General features: G+C 41.7%; 2 protein-coding genes across 2 annotated transcripts; both read right to left on the bottom strand.

The window, feature by feature from the left end:
* Positions 1-7,997: 7,997 nt before the first annotated feature.
* Positions 7,998-12,513, bottom strand: LOC111006378 (AMMECR1 family). The gene is made up of 5 exons (XM_022278279.2): positions 12,144-12,513; positions 10,675-10,794; positions 9,339-9,453; positions 8,708-8,801; positions 7,998-8,588 (listed from the first exon to the last, which is right to left on the bottom strand). The coding sequence occupies exons 1-5, from the start codon at positions 12,245-12,247 to the stop codon at positions 8,392-8,394; spliced, it is 630 nt and encodes a 209-aa protein (XP_022133971.1). The 5' UTR covers positions 12,248-12,513; the 3' UTR covers positions 7,998-8,391.
* A 1,284-nt stretch (positions 12,514-13,797) lies between these two features.
* On the bottom strand, positions 13,798-16,946 carry LOC111006747 (leukocyte immunoglobulin-like receptor family A protein). Its single transcript, XM_022278834.2, has 4 exons — positions 16,788-16,946; positions 15,613-15,702; positions 14,730-14,997; positions 13,798-14,253 (listed from the first exon to the last, which is right to left on the bottom strand). Exons 1-4 carry the CDS (start codon positions 16,828-16,830, stop codon positions 13,920-13,922), a joined length of 735 nt encoding a protein of 244 aa, XP_022134526.1. The 5' UTR covers positions 16,831-16,946; the 3' UTR covers positions 13,798-13,919.
* Positions 16,947-17,234: the final 288 nt, after the last annotated feature.

Here is a 17,234-nt window from a genome sequence, read left to right as displayed (position 1 = left end):
GATTGATCAGCTCGTAGACGCCACAGTCGGGCACGAACTGCTCACCTTCATGGACGCCTACTCTGGGTACAACCAAATCAAGATGCATGTCCCAGATCAAGATCATACCGCATTCATAACAGACCAATGTCTGTACTGTTACAAGGTCATGCCCTTCGGTTTAAAGAACGCAGGAGCGACCTACCAGAGAATGGTGAACAAAATGTTCGCCAAGCAGATCGGCCGGAATATGGAAGTGTATGTGGACGACATGCTCGTCAAGAGCAAGCGGTCTAAGTCGCATCTTTCCGATCTGACTGAAGCCTTCGAGGTTCTAAGGACATATCAAATGAAGCTCAACCCAGCTAAATGTGCCTTTGGAGTCTCTTCGGGAAAATTCCTTGGCTTCATGGTGAACCACCGGGGGATCGAGGCCAACCCCGAAAAGATTAAAGCCGTGCTTGAGATGAAGGCACCCAAAACGCTGAAACAGCTTTAGTGCCTCAATGGCAGGATTGCAGCCCTGAACCGGTTTGTTTCAAGATCGACAGATAAGTGCCTCCCTTTCTTCAAAGTCCTACGAAAGAAAGGGTCGTTTGAATGGACAGCAGAGTGCGAATAAGCATTTCAGCAATTGAAGAGCTACCTCTGTTCGGCACCTTTGCTCGCCAAGCCCCTGCTAGGGGACAAGCTCCAATTGTACTTAGCAGTGTCTGACAGTGCCGTCAGCTCGGCCCTAATCAGGCAAGAGGAAGCGCGGCAAAACCCGGTCTACTACACAAGCAAGGCTATGACCGAAGCCGAGACTAGATACCCTCAGATGGAAAAGTTGGCTCTCGCTTTAGTCACCTCGGCCCGACGGCTTAGACCATACTTCCAAGCCCTTACTGTGGTGGTGCTCACTAACTTGCCCCTAAAAAACATCTTCCATAGGCCAGAAGCTTCTGGACGCCTGATGAAGTGGGCAATGGAGCTAAGTGAGTACGACATCCAGTTCGAATCTAGAGCTGCGTTGAAAGGGCAAGCAATGGCAGACTTCATAGTCGAGCTCACACCACCTTCCGAGCCTGGCGAGTCCGACCTACCGTGGATAATCTATGTCGACGGATCCTCCAATGAGAAGGGGTGCGGGGCCGGGGTCCTCTTGCTCGGACCAGAAGGCGAGCGATTTGAGTATGCCTTGAGGTTCGGCTTCCGGACTTCCAATAACGAGGCTGAGTATGAAGCATTTATTGCCGGTCTACGAATCGCCAGAGCATTGGGGGCCTCTTGTGTTAAGATCTTCAGCGACTCCCAGCTGGTTGTGCGCCAGATCACGGAAGAGTACCAAGCCAGGGACTCCCGAATGGAGAAGTATTTGGGCAAGGTCAGATCGTACCTCGTCCAATTCCGAACTTACGAAGTAAGCCGGGTTCCCCGAGCAGAAAATTCTAATGTCGACGCCTTGGCCAAATTAGCATCAGCGTACGAGACCGACCTGGTCAGGTCGGTCCCCGTCGAGATCTTAGATAATCCCTCGATCTCAGAGCCAGATCTGATGGAGATCGACGCTCCATAGTCCTCATGGATGGACTCGATTGTGGACATTATTAAGGGCAATTCACCACAAGACCCCAAGGAGCGCAGAAGGTTGGCAAGGCAAGCAGCTCGGTTCGTGGTCCGAGGTGGAGCGTTGTACCGACGCGGCTTTTCCCTGCCTCTATTGAAATGCCTAACCCCTGAAGAGGGCCTATACGTCCTCAGAGAAATCCACGAAGGAGTGTGCGGCAATCACTCAGACGCCCGGTCGCTGTCAGCCAAAGTGATCCGACAAGGATACTATTGGCCGACCCTCAGCCAGGACGCCAAGAAGTTCGTTAGAACTTGCGACAATTGCCAACGCTACGGAAACATAATCCACCAACCTCCCGAGCTGCTCACCCTCATCTCGGCCCCGTGGCCATTCGCGCAGTGGGGGGTAGATATCATTGGTCCTTTCCCTTTGGGCAAAGGCCAGACCAAGTTCGCTGTGGTTGCTATGGACTACTTCACAAAGTGGGCCGAGGCCGAGGCACTCTCCCACATAACGGAATCCAGAGTCACGTCCTTTGTATGGACAAATATCGTATGTCGCTTTGGTATACCGAAGGCCATTGTGACAGATAATGGGAAGCAGTTTGACAACGCGAAGTTCAAAAACTTTTGCAGCAAGCTTGGCATAAGTCACCTTAGCTCGTCCCCCGCACATCCGCAAGCAAATGGGCAGGTGGAGGCAGTCAACAAGATCATCAAGCGAGGCATCAAACTTAGACTGGGCTCCAAGAAAGGCAGGTGGGCCGAGGAGCTACCAGAGGTTCTATGGTCGTACCGGACCACCCAAAGAGAATCTACGGGTGAGACCCCATTCTCCCTGGCCTTCGGCTCCGAAGCTGTAGTCCCGGTTGAGATCGGCATGCCATCTGACATAGTAGAGCGTTACGAGCCTACAGCAAATGAGGAAGAGCTGCTCCTCAACCTCGACTTGCTTGAAGAAAGAAGAGCAATGGCCCAGCTACGCCTGACGGAATATCAGGGCAGAATGGCCCGACACTACAACGCCCGCATTCGACCTCGGACCTTCCAAATCGGACATCTGGTCTTAAGGAAGGTCCAAACCCATGTGAGTGCCCTTGACCCGACCTGGGAGGGGTCGTTTGAGGTCAAGGGAATAGTCTGACCTGGGACGTACATATTGGCCGATCTGAAAGGAAACGTCCTCGCGCACCCGTGGAACGCGGAGGACCTGAAGCGTTATTATCCTTGAAATGCCAAAATGGTTTTCAATGGATTTGTAAAAACTGTTTCAAAAGAATTATGATCGGAATAAATGTGATGATTTAATTTCATGATTCCGAGTTCGACCAGAAATTAAATGGGGGCCACGGACTCCCACACGATCACATTCCAGCAGTCGGTTAAATTTCAATCCTCCAAAACCTAAGGGTACGAGGTGCGATGCCAAAACTGTTGGTGAACTTAAAATTCAAACCTTCAAGGCAAGGGGGCGATGTGAAAAGTTCAGAAATGATCAAGCCTTTGAACCTGAGGGTACGAGATGCGATATGAAGAACAGTTATGGACTTAGGATTTTAGCCTTTTAACGTTTTTAAGTTAAAGGTGTGATGTTAAAAAGTCCAGAGTTGGCGCAATGCATTGAATACTAGACAACGATCCGAGTTCAAAATTTCAAGTATTTTAGTTAATGGCGCGACCTCAAGGGTACGAGGCGCGAGGTGACATTGGCTTCAACTTGAAGAAAAAAATGAAGAAAGAAGGCAACAAAGTAAAAACAAATGAGAAGCCTCTTTATTGAATGAAACGCAGAGCCAAGGCTTATAGACCTTGCAGCTCTGCCTTAACACTTACAAAAGAAGAGAAGAAAGACAGAGAAAGACCTCATGAAAGGTGATCGCCTAAGAGCCTGCTTGAGGAGCGCCCTCCTAAGTGGTGCCGACCTGATCCTCTTCGAGGTCGGAGTAGTCAGAGTCCAGATCTCTGACGTACTTATCCACCAACGCTTGGGGGCCAGGGGTGCCGTTAGGCCCAGACGCCCACTGCTCAGCATACCTCTTCTTCAGACCACCGAGATCGATCTGAAGGTCAGGCATGTCGGAACCAATGCCCTTCATGAGAAACTTGAAGCCCGCGTCAGAGAAGTCTTTGGCAAATCCAACGAAGTCGGGATGTTGCCTGAACGATTCCTCCAATAGGACTCCATTGCTGAGACGCTCCTTCACCATCTCCAGCTCAGCAGTCGCGTGCTTCAGCTCCTCCTCCTTCGCTTCAAGCGCCTGGAGCATGTCGTCCTTCTCCTTGAGGAGTTGGAACTTCTCCTTCTCCAAGCCCTTAGTGATAGCATGGGCAGCTCGGAGTTGGGCCTTGCGTCTGTCCTCTTCTTTCTTCACCAGCTCGGCCTTGGCCTCCACCTCAGCCTTCAAAATTTCCACCTCAGAGTGAGCTTTCAGCAGCTCATCTTTCATGGTGGAAGAGGCAGCCTCCAAGGCAGCAGAGAACTCCTCTTTCTCCCTCGCTGCCAGAGCTTCCCTCCCATCCAGCTCGGCCTTCACGGCCAGAGCCGATTGAATGGAAGCAACAAACGCCTGAGAAAAGGTACAAAGAAGAAAGTTAGACCGAGCTACCTGTTAGGTAAATTGAGCAAAAATGAAGACACCAATCTTACCTCAGCGGCGTAGTCGATGGTCCTCTGCAGGACGGACCCCGGGTCACTTACAAATTTGGACGCTCTTCTGAGGCAGTGGTCCAAACTTGCAGCCGAGATGCGGGACACCTGGTCCTTCACCCCAGAACTTGACGGCTCGACTCTGAACCGTGCTGTCACGTCGGACGTCCCGCCCATCCTGGCCTCAGGATCGTCCACCCGATCTGCGAAGCTCGCAGGCAGGGCCCCACGAGCTCCGACCTCCAAGGGGGAGGTGGTCTTCTTCTTCTTCCTCCTTCGCTTCAAAGGGGCCTCCTCTCTCACCTCCTCGCCCAAGGACGAGACGTCCGCCGCCTCAGTCTGACCCCTGGGGCGCTTCTCCCTCGAAGGACCCCCAGAAGACTCCAGCTCGATCACTGGGGCTAGATCTTCCGAGACTGGCCCTGCCACGGCAGGAGTGGCAGGTTCCGAACTCTTGGCGGCCTCAAGAACATGAGCTCGGCCCTTGGACTTGCGTTTCACGTTGCTTGCAAATCCTCAAACCATGGCTGCAAAACAAAAACAGGAGTCAACACAAAGTTAGAGGAAAAAGGGGGGAGCAAGCTCGGCATACCAAGTTCGAAGTTCGGCCTTGAGGATTCAATGGGACGAACTGCGGGGTTGTAATATAGCAGCCCGAACTCAAGCAGCAGCTTGTCGGTCACCAAGGTTCCGACCTTCCTACCCCTCGGAAAATGCTCCTTGTAATATTTCAGCGTGTCGAAGGAGGCTTGCGTAAGCTCGGGGACTGGTTGGATTGAAACTGCACAAAGACAAAATCTGAGTCAGACCTGAATAATAAGAAAGAAAGTTATCACAAAAAGTAAAAGCTACTCCGTACCTAGGTTCCCAAACCTAATGGGAACGTCAAAGAAGGAACGACCCGACTCGTCCTTTGCAAGCCATTCCCCGGAAGCGTAGAACCACTTCCTCACCCATCCTTTGATGGAGGTCGGCCCCTTAACTATACCGCCTGCGCCTTTCCTTGCGCACATATAGAACCGACCAGGCTTCTTAGCTATCCTTTTCGCTTCGAAGCACGCGAGGAGCTGGTCTACGTCCAACAGCTCCGCCTCTTCACTATCCCGAGCTCGTAGCCAAAAAAGGATGGCCAAAGCGAAAATGACACCCCACCCATTGGGGGCCACTTGAGCCAGAGCCAACCCAGTTCGGAAGAGAAATTCTTGGACAAAAGGGTGAAGGGGAAGCCTGAGGCCGTATTCAAACATTTTGAAGTAGAGAGTGACCCATCCCTCTGGAGGATTGTCAGCTCTCTCCCCTCCTCCGGAATCCTAAGGAGGATGTTCTCAGGGATAGCGAACCCCCTACGAAGGGATCCGAGGTAGTGCTCAGGTATCCTAGAAGGGTATTCCAAACCCTGACCCGAGGTGGAGGCATCACTATCTTCCCTGTCATCGGAGAACCTAAAGTTTTCTATCTCCTCGAGCTCGGACTCTAACCTACGAGCTAAATCCTCATCGGACCCTAAGTCACTGTTAAAAGAGGACGACATGGCAACTACGTTCGAAAGAGAAAGTGAGGGAAGAGACCGACCTACCAAGGGTTCGAGCTGCCTTCAGATCGAACTCCAAGAATTCAGGAAACGTAAGGTATGACCTGAAGGATTGGGGGTATTTATAGCTCGTCGGAAAAATTTCCCCACCGTACACGTGTAATCAACGAGCGGCTAGGATCCTCCCGAAGATCAGAAGCGTCGGAATATTTGAATATTCCGACGATAAATCCACCGCAACGATTATATTTTCTCACGAATAGGAAGTCGCCACGCGTCCAAAGCAAGTCGACTGAACTTCTCTACCAGGTCGAGATCGAACCAGACAGAGAGGGGGCCAATGTTTGGGGAAGAGAATACCCTGGACACGTGGAGGACCCCTATTGGTGCTCCAAGATGACTCATGAGTCATGTCCAGCTCGGCCCGCCGAGATCACCACCACTAGCGTTGACAGATGCTAAGTATAAGGGTCGAGGTGAACCTGGCCGAGGTCCGATCTACCGGGAAGCTCGGTGGGGGCCGAGGTGAGCTACTGTCAGCGGCGAGATTACCGGGTGTAACCGACGGTCCCGAGATTACCGGGTGTAACCGTCGCGAGATTAGCGGGACTACCACCCATAAGTAGAGGACCTCACTCCACGATCAGGTACGATGATTTCTGACCTCGAACTAAACTGGGAATCCGACCTATACTGACTTGATCGTCGGAGTGCTCACCTTTTTGTGCAGGTCCGTCCAAGTATTCAGATCGGTCTGGAGGCCGAGTTTGAGCTGCAATCTGAAATACACTGTTGTGCATATCCTTGCATAAACACTATCTATTATATTTGTGATGTTATATAATTAATTAATTATTAATTAATTGGCCATACGAATATAGTTCAATTAGGTAAGGCATGCATTTTTAGTTTAGAAGTCCGAATTTCCCAATTTCTCATGTTGAATTAGGAAAATAATGTCATGTTTAATCGTACATTGCATACAATTAATTGGATCATAATTTTCATCCCGGAGAATTTGGTGAGTGAAATGTGTCCTATCCCAATAACACTCCTAAGGGATTATTTGTTTGCAAATGTGTAGAAAAGGTTTACAAACAATGGTTTATTGTTTTTCAAAAGAGAGATACTTATTATAGTACATTATGCTCGAATTAATCTTATACATTATTTCAAATTTTTTTAGTACAACATAGGGGTAGGAGATCGAACTCACAACCGAGATATATGTGCTGAGTTATGCTCTCTAATTAAGTTAATAAATTATTGTAAATAATATATTTATTCTGATCGTGAGTCACAGGTTCACATGAAATTTCCTAAATAAAAACATGCTGGAAGATGATCCATTTTAAGTCTAAAAAAATTGTTTTTCCTATAAATTTACAATTTACTCTACTTGGTTATTATTTAATTTCTATACTTCCAAATGGATAATTATTTAATATAAACATATACCATATAATTTAAATTTTGTTACAGTTTAATTTCTACCGTAAAAAATCTCACAAAATTAATTTAGGTAACAAAATAACCGATCAGAATAGTACTCGAATTCATTTACTCATTTACGAACTCTTCTTAAATTTGGAGAATGATAGTTAGGGGCCCAAGACTCAGGAGTTTTGTGAATTAAGGAGGACCCATAGGATTCTCCTTCCTCAACTTTAATTATGACATACTACTAAGCACGTTGAGACTCTCTTTTGTGACTATTATTTTTCGACTATAAACGATGGAGGAAAGCATCTCTCCTCAGTATCTATTATCTAACTTTACCTTTTGGGCCAACAGAACCTTTAAAATGTCGGATCGATTATTTGAAATTACAAAAATTACAAAAATGGTGACTTCAATAACGACCGACTGGTTCGAGACCGACCAAGCAACCCCGAGGGCTTCATCCCATCCATTCAATTACCTCTAGTGTGTATCATACTTCTTTTTTGGATATCATACTTCTTTTTTGGATATAAGCCGTTAAAAAAAATTATTTAATTTCTATACTTTCAAATGAATAATAATTTAATATTAAATATATACCATTTGTAACAATTTAATTTTAAATATATACCATTTGTAACAATTTAATTTCTACCGTAAAAAATCTCATCAAAATTAATTTACGTAACTAAATCGTTCAATACTTCAATGAAAGTAATTACAGCGAACAAAAGTGTTTTTAAACCTTTATTAAATAAATATATACATCAATATATCATCCACAAATATTTCCTAACTCACCCCAGGGAAAAGAAAATAAAAACATGTCAAAACAAATAGAAACCATTGAGAAGGAACAATATGCATAAAATGGTAAGATCTATACAAGTGATAATTCGATTTCGATCAAGATAACCGTCTCGAGTTCGAGTTCGAACCTCAATAGAAGAATACGTAGCTAAATTGCAGATAGATAAATAGCAATGATAGTTATAGTATTAAGGAAGTATATGAAAGTATTACAGAGCAGCCAACCACAGAGAAAGCTGCAGAGCTTGAATGATAGTTCCCAAACCACTTCACATTACTACTGGATTCTTTGAGTTTTATTTTTTTTCCTTGTTGAATGGCATTGACAAAAGACATCATTCAGGCCTCCAATTTTGTTTTAGTTCAGTACCCAAACTTAGGCTTTGCAGGTTGTTTTAGCAAAAGCCGTTTGGAAGAATCAATGATTGTGTTAGGCTTTAGCCCCGACGACGCAGGGGACCATGCCCCGGGTGGTTTTAACGTAGGAGACATACTCACCGTAGTGCATGGTGAATAGGGTGCTTTGGTATCGGGTCAGTCTAATGCGCTTCCGCAGTGACTCGGTGATTGCACCGTTATATCCTGCTTTCCGCATCAATGAATCAATGGCCTCGATTTTGGTCCAACCTGAAAAATTAGATGCAGCCGAAACCAGGAACTAGAATCAGAGTTGTGTTCAAAGCATTTCAATCACTTGATTTCATAGTAGAAGGAATCCACCATAAGTAATGGTACAGTAGGCGGACCTTCATGGGCAGCGACCTCAGGCAGATACGTAGCGCTTCGTCTTGCATTATAGTCAGGATCATTAAACTCAATAATAATACCATGTTTACCTACCTGCAATAAGACATCATTATCCCTGATTACGGTAAAGCCTGCCCGCCCGACTGGCAATTCCCTGGGACCAGCCAAAAACACTAGCAGGCAGACAGGACAGGACCAAGCCCAAAAGTTCAGACTGTATCTCATCACCAAAAGGATGTAAGGTATGAAATAATATGTATTTAGTAGGTAACTATTTGAAAAATTTTCATTTTCCTCAGAAGAGCATTAATTTAGTTAGAAACAAAGCTAACTGCTAATACAATGAGAAGGGTTAAACTAGTTACTTTATCTAGATTCTAATAGAGGTATGTGCCTCTAAGCAATGAATTGTTCAAATGTTTGCATTCCTCTAAAGTAATGTTACTTTAAGAATATTCCTCTAACAATATAGCTCAAGCCTGGCATACAGACATTATAATCGCTAATAATGAAAATAAATCATTTCAGATAGTTTAACTGAAAAGGAAAATGACACTCAGATCTTGTGAGACGGCAAAGAATCAGAGCCAACTACTATACTTACTGTAAAATCTTGGATTGAAAACTCACCTCCCAATCAAGATGATTGTTAGCTGTTTCATAATCAACTAGAATGGAAACTGTGCATTCCAGAAATGGTAATTCTTTAGGCTGTATAGGGGGGAACCTGCGGTCCCTCAATGCACTGCAACATATTCAAGAAAAAGGAATCACCAACTAAATCTTTAGATGGATAATCAATTGGGCCAGGTTAAAGTGATAGAAAAATAAGATTTGCATTTAGTTATGCCAATGAGGAACAGAAAGCATGCTAAACCATGAGTCGAGATAGAGCAAGAGAACCAAGGTTGTTTCCTTTGTCCAAAGAAATATTAAGTCAAAAGAATATGTATCCGGGGGGTTTGCTCATTACTGATTTAAGTCTCTCTCCCTCTTTTCCACTAAACTTAACCAAATCAGATCTGTATGAATCAAACTTTCAACTTTGTTGCCTTAACGCATGCATACGAATAATTTACATAGGAATCGGTTAGGTCGCTCTTGAACTTCATTTACCAAATCAGTTTCCTAGAAATAATTTACATAGGAATCAGCTGAAATTTCATCATTTTTCATTATCTGACCCCAAAAACATCTTAATGTGAGAAGTTCATAGAAAATTAATACCCTTGATAGATAACCACCAAAACTTAAAACCTATTGATTTTACAAAAACTTTGAGTTCACAACTTGCCCATGTAACCACTATCCATACAAAAAAAACATTTTACTAGAATTTAGAAACCGCAAGATTTCATTGAAAACGTAAAAACACACAAACCCAAACCAAAGGATTGCAGAAAGGCTTTCCAAATTGGCTATAGAAGAAATAGAATGGTTACAAAAACTTTGCGAAAGCCTTGGCCACAATAGGAACCTGAGCTCTTTCCCTATCATAAAAAGCCTAAGGTTTTGCTCAAGTCCAGCTTATAAAATTGAAAAATCCCATTCAGAAAAATTGTTTTTGTTTAATTTGACAGCACTCAATCCATGTTACACTTTCATTTTGAAGGTATGCTTACCTTTCTTTTCATGTATGTGCAAAGACAATCATAATTAATAATAAGCAGTGAAGTACAAATTCTTGGTACAGACACCATACTTGTGAACCATGTAGGTATGACACCACTGGCAGACTTCTGGACTTTTCATTACATAACTTGCAATAAAAAACTTCAATCTTCATGCATTTATAGATCAATATTAACAGAAATGGACAGTAGAACTATATATAAATATCATCACAGATTCCCAAGTGCTTTGATATACTTTATCCAAATAATTAGAGTGGACCAACTGTTTTGGGCCAAGATTATAGACTGAAAACCATGAGTGAACGGTAGAAGTAAGCATTATGTAGTATTACCTATTTAAAGCATAGTCCTTGAAGCCATTTATCAAGCAGCGAGCTTCTAGAGTTCCTATGCATCCACGCAATCGCGGTTCACCACCATTGACCACTTTTTTCCAGGTAACGAACAAAGGGCTGCAGAAAAGGATTATTTGTGTAAACTGAAAATAAACACAGTCTACAATAATAGGACCTAGGTACAAAGCACTAGGCTTTTCGACAGTGGTTTGCATGATATAAGCATCTACCAAAATTATGCCCAGCCACATGATGGTGCACATAACATGTGAACAATCAACAAATTGATAGCTGGATATCTCCCAGGTAACACGGACAACGTATGATCAGAAATAAGAAACTTAGCTTCGGAAAGTAGTTGGTCAAGTATTTGTTCTAAGACCAATGACAACTTGTTTCTGGTTACTTAATAACAATAAATGTATAAAACCGTTACTCATAAGGTCAAACCAACAAAACAAGGATCGATGACAGTTTGAAACAAAACGATGAGCACACAGGAAAAAGATATCATAAATAATTTGCATTGCATTACAGAGAACAAAGAGAACTCAAGGCAAGCAATGTCGAGCAGAAACACATCTCAGCATGATGAGTACTGCACGTATGCCACATCAAAATGGCCTCTTTGTACATAGGACTTAACGTCAATATCCCTACACTTGAGGAAGCACTTTCAACTACGGTTAACAACTTAATATAATTCATCAACATCACCGTGGATGATTCCTCGGCTCTCTGGGAAAACTAGAAACAAAGAAGATGTACACAGCAACGAAGTGGATCCTCAGCATTTTACAAATGGCACTAGAGTCGACATACAATGACTTCTTACCATGAAGATGGAACCTATACAGCTCCATTAAGATATTGTGAAGATTTGGCAGACCTAGTCTTAAGCAGACATCAAATTAGATGCTCATTCAATTTGTTAAGCTTGATCCTGTGATGCTAATAAAAAAAGGAACTTGGTCGGTAGGTACTAGCAACTAGTAGCTAATTGGTTTTCCTGGCAGCCACATAAAAACTGTTCTTCCCTTTACCACTGGTCACCACTCACCACCATCCGAATACTTATTTCTATTATTTAGAAAGTATTCAACATGTTTCCTTCCCAGTGTTTCTTCTGAGAAACATTTGAATTAATCCAATCTAAAAAGTCATTACTTCAGTCACCAGTAAATGGCAAAATTGAACAATTCGATAAAATGTTCAAAAAATAAATTAAACCCAGCAAGGATACACTAAAACCAAATTCCAAAAGCTAAAATCCAAAAACGACTATCACGATCATCCAAACACCACAATTGCCACCCACCGACCTTGAAATTAGTAAACCACAGATTCCCGATCACACACTAAAACCCACACATGCAAACACTTCCCTTCCCTTCCCTTTACCTTCCCTTCACACAAACACAATCACTGATCGCACATAAAAACAGGGAGATAGAGAGAGGGATTACTGTTGACCGCCGTCGAAAGCCGGGGGAGGGGCGTCCTCGCCGTTGTAGTGAGCGAGAAGGGTATCGAAACAGTACACCACCATCTCTCTGTTCGCGGACACCATGGCCGTCGTTTGAAGTAATCAGTGAAGTGTATGGCTGGAGAATCGAGCAGAAGAAGTTGAGAAGGGCGATTGTGCTTCGGCCCGAAATTACTGAGAAATGGGGGAGGGGGGTTCTGTAATAATTGAGGGGCCGGAAGAAAAGGGAGAAGAAGGAACAAGAACAAACGCGCCTTTTCTCTCTCCTCTCTCTCTCTCTCTCTCTCTCTCTCTCTCTCTCTCTCTCTCTCTCTCTCGCCTTTCTTCGTCGCCCTCTTTTGCGCCTTTATTCTGGTCTCGCCATTTATATATTTATATATTCATCATCAGTAGACCCATTTTCGTAATTCCAACTCGTAGCGTTTATTCCTCTGGCTTGTTTCGTCAAATATTGTTTTCATATAATTAAAAAAAAAATTTGAGTACATATAATTAAAAAATTAAACTATAACGTTGGTCTTCAAAAGAAATATATATCTTTTAAATTTTAAATTCGATTTCATATACATTTACCTAATTTTTGGAGTTTTTTAAGTCATAAATTTATGTTCTAAAAAAAGGAACAGGTTTGATAATTATTTTATTTTTATTTTCTATTTTTTAAAATTACATTTAAATCCGTAGCTAAATTTCAAAAATTAAAAAAATAAATTTATGATTTTAGTTAAATTTTGACAATATTTTTTAAATAGAGATAATAAAACAAAATAAATACATAAATTTAGTTAAATTTTTTAAAGTGAAAAGTTAGTGATAATTAAAATTGTTAGCAAACACCGCAATTAAAAAGTAAATAAATAAAACTTTTAGTTTTAGGAACAACTTCCAAGTACTTATTGATTCTTCTTTTTAATTAATTTTTAAAGAAAATTTTGAACGGACAGCATTTTAAAACTTTAATGTTACAATATTTTAATGTTAAAATAAACTAATAGTTAAAGTAACTTCAAAAACCAAATAGATAAAAAGTATAGACTATGCCTCGAGATTATATTCATAATATTTTTAGGGGGAAAATTACAGAAAGGAAGGTTGATATTCTTACTACAGTAGGAGTTGGCATCTTGAAAAGATTACAGGAATGAACAATGATTAAATATTACAATGTTATAAAGAAAAAAGAAACCAACAATTACAGGTTTGCACTCTTGCAACACGATATATTCGAACTCGTTTGATAACGTTTCGTTTTTTGTCCCTGTTTCCTCATTTTTAATAAAGAAAAATAGAATTACTATGACTCCAATAGATTCAAGAATCATAAAATAATATTTTTATTAATATTTTACAACAAATTGAAAATGAGAACAAAAAAAATAAAAAGTTTCATGGTATACAATTTTGAAGATGTTTCTAAAAAAAGAGAAAACAACCGACATAAACAATTGTAAAAAGATTAAAAACGAGAAACAAGAAACGAATACATTACCGAGCACCATTCATTGTCAATAATATGCAAGCACCAAGCAACGGTAACCTGAAAATTGAAGAGCCCAACCAACCTGAAGATTGAAGAACCGTACCTACAACTTGACAAAAGAGGAAAAAACAATTATATAATTAGACATCGAAGATTGACCTTATGGAACTACCATTAATAATCAGTTGGCACACAGATTAAATTTTTCTAGTAAAGGATGAGGTCCATCCAAGACAAATTACAGGGCATTTGCATAGTGAACCATGTTTCTCGTGTTCAATCAGAGTCATGTCTTCCCTCTCTGTCTCTACTACGTTTCTTCCTATCATTGGAATCTCGGGAGTGTCTCTTCTCGTATTTTTCATGTTTCTCGCGCCTCTCACGTCTCTCTTCGCGCCTCTCACGCCTCTCTTCATGCCTCTCACGTCTCTCTTCATGCCTCTCCCGCCTCTCTTCGCGCCTCCTTTTCTTACTATTCTTTTCATCCTCCACTGGCTCTTTTTCTGCATTCCTCGCAGGCAGGTCAGTCACAGCCATTTTCTCCATGTCGTCAGAGGTGCTTGTTTGAGCAGGCTGAAGAGAACTAGATTCTTCCCAGGCACGTGGTGCTCTGCAACCGGTTCAAGGACAGATATAACAGCAACAATTAGACCAATAAGTGGGCAGAAAAAAATGCAAATAACATCGATGCTAACAAAATAACAACTGTTTACTTAAAACTCAAATAAAATCTCGTGGCATATTTATGCATTGGCAATGTCACTGAAATAGTTCATTGTTGGGCAAATTTTTCAAACATCCCTACCTTATCCCAAATCATGCTAGACTTAAGGATAACAGTTTCTAATTCTTCCTTACACACAACCATCAAACCGTATCATGAAACCTGACCACAACTTTCAACCAAATTAAGCACTACCTCCAAAACTTGTGCTTACGGTTCGGTTCTTACACAATAGATGTTGCTAGATCCATCCCCCCTCCCCCCCATGTGGGGTGGGTGGTTGCGGGGGAATAGAAATTGTATTGAAAGGATGAGACAACAATTGATAATCACTTCCTTATATAATTGATATAACTCCTTACCTCAAAAAACCAAGACCCTGAACCTGTGCAGCTTCAGCATGGCCTGCACCCAAGTCTTCTGCAGTACTGCCTCGCTTCACAAGTTCTGAGAACTCATGCTTGTCGAGGCGATTACCTTGAGATCTTCCAGCAGTCTTAGGAGCTAAACCAAGTGCCTCCCTCATCGCCTGTTCCTCCTGTTCCTTGATTAATTTTATTTCCTCCTTTGCAGCATCCACATTTGAACCTGAAGACTTTTTATCTCGTGCATACCAGTGTAGATCTTTTCCTGTTCAGTTAAGGCAAAGGTATAGTTAAACACTATTTATCAAGCAAAAAAGTCTATGGGTAAGGAAACAAGATGGATTATCCACAACCAACAAATAAAAAGCAGCATGAGTAATTTCCTCGTAGTTCAGGGCAAAAATAGGGGTCTATTTAAAAATAGGAACAAAAAGTTTGCCAAATAGTTTGCAAATAAATTAATGAAAACAAGAACAATACCGTGCTTCCCAAATAATCACTTCAGAAAATCCCCAAGGAGAGGGAGAACAGTATAGTGCCAAAAATAGGGGCCTATTTAATGTATATAAAAATAGGAAGGTAAAGTTGGCTAACAAAATTTGCAAATAAATTAATGAAAACAAGAATGATAACGTGCTTCCCAAATAATCACTTCAGAAAATCCCAAGAGGGAGAAACAGTACAATGCCAAGGTTGGAACAGTGATAATGAGAACAGAATATAACTACATTCAAGAAGAAGGGTCACTGTACAATTAAACAAAACAAATGGTTTTTCCATTGAGAAATCAATGCCTCGTAATGAAGAAAATCAATAAGTTGATTCAAATTCTCAACTTTATACTTCACATAACACTAGGAGCTTCATAATGATATCTTACCTTTTTGCCATCTTCCAACAGGAGCTTTGAGGCTGTGGCCAATGAAGTTTTCCCTGTGTTTATCAACTTTCACATCCTCCCAACTAAATTCTGCACATCAAGATATCAGGAAAAATAAATCAGCAGTGTTGAGAGTAAAATCCCAAATGTTAAAGAGTCGCTTGCTTTAATTCAGGAAAGGTACTTCCGCAGGTGCACTGATTGTTTACCATTCACCAAATCCAAGAGGTTGGACCGGAGATCAATCGGTTCAAAGACAGGATTATACTCATCAGCACGTAAATTTAAATCAAATGAGAATAAAAAAGAAACAGAGAAAGGAGAGCAATAAACATATGATAGAACCACCACACGTCTACGTGTTGAAGAATAGGAACACGTCATACATATTCAAGGCTCTACTTATCCAGTCGTATTATATTCTGCATGCAAACTATAACATTTTCCTTAATATCAAACTCCAGCTTTTAAATCCACTCGTTAGAAGAGAGATGGGAGGAGACTGACAGAACATAAGCCTAACGATATTTTAAACTGGAAAGGAAAGAAAAACAAAACACTCCGCCTTTTGATGGCTATTAATAACATCGTTCGCCTGAAAAAGAAAAACCCAAGAGCTAGAATGAAACTTCCAATAATGTGAGTAACATTCTTGTAGAGCACATAACTCAAGTATTAGTCAGGAACACGAAAAAATAACAGAAACCCAATACAGCCACTGAAAAACTAATATGCCCCAAAATCCTTATGACCCATCATTTGACTACATTCACCGCAGTGGAAGGACATGACCGCATAAACTACCGCCAAACTATCACGCGTTGAACTCTTCATTCGGCACCCAAACTCCGTGTCCTTTCATAACGAATCTCAAAACTAAAATGGATGGGCGATTCCAGAACCATACCGAGGAATATTTATAATTATCATGTACCAACCAAAAAACCCTAGTAAAATTTCCCGAAACAATACCAATCGTACAACAAATAAACTCGAACCCGATCAGCGGGAGGGGAAAAAACCCTAAATACGCGAATTCAGATCCGTCCTTGAAATTCACAGCCGCTAATCTAAACCCATAAATAGCGATAACCTACTCCAGCGACAATGAAAAAAAGAGGGAGACCCTGGACAAAGTGGGAATCATAGATCATGAAATATAAGAAGTAGCTTACGATCTCGGCCACCACGAACGCCGCCTCTAGTAGGGTGATACATGCTCGGAGTCTATGGCCGCGACCGGAACTTCGCGTCTGTCTCCTCTCCTTGGCCACTGGGTTTCGCGCGGCCTATCTCAGGCGCCAAGTTGAGAAATGAGAACATTGCTAATTGTGATCTCAAACTTTATTTATAACCCATGCGAAATAATAGAAGAAACTGTAAAAAATATTAACACGTCGTTTTATTTTATTAATTTGAACTATGTTTTATGGTCCTGTTTTTTTTTTTTTTTTAAGCAACGATTAACTCCTTAAGTTTAGTTTGTAGACATAGTTTGTAGCGACATGTAGTTCCAAATTAATAACAATTTAGTTAATATGTAACAATTTAGTATTATGATAATTTTTATATATATATTGACAATAATTTAGTTAATATGTAACAATTTAGTATTATGATAA

The sequence above is a fragment of the Momordica charantia genome, assembly GCF_013281855.1.
Source record: "Momordica charantia cultivar OHB3-1 chromosome 4 unlocalized genomic scaffold, Mcharantia_2.0 BLBB01000004.1, whole genome shotgun sequence".
Taxonomy (NCBI): Eukaryota; Viridiplantae; Streptophyta; class Magnoliopsida; order Cucurbitales; family Cucurbitaceae; genus Momordica; species Momordica charantia.
This window is presented reverse-complemented; position numbering and strand designations above follow the sequence as displayed.

Bases quoted from the DNA above. Each gene is read 5' to 3' on its own strand.
- LOC111006378 (XM_022278279.2), bottom strand. From the start codon at position 12,247: ATGGTGTCCGCGAACAGAGAGATGGTGGTGTACTGTTTCGATACCCTT. The intron at 9,454-10,674 runs GTAATACTACAT...AATATGTTGCAG, and splicing joins AAGGACTATGCTTTAAATAG to TGCATTGAGGGACCGCAGGT. The intron at 8,802-9,338 runs GTGAGTTTTCAA...GTCTTATTGCAG, and splicing joins ACAATCATCTTGATTGGGAG to GTAGGTAAACATGGTATTAT.
- LOC111006747 (XM_022278834.2), bottom strand. From the start codon at position 16,830: ATGTATCACCCTACTAGAGGCGGCGTTCGTGGTGGCCGAGATC. The intron at 15,703-16,787 runs GTAAGCTACTTC...CTTGATGTGCAG, and splicing joins CGTTCGTGGTGGCCGAGATC to AATTTAGTTGGGAGGATGTG. The intron at 14,254-14,729 runs GTAAGGAGTTAT...AACCGGTTGCAG, and splicing joins CAGGGTCTTGGTTTTTTGAG to AGCACCACGTGCCTGGGAAG.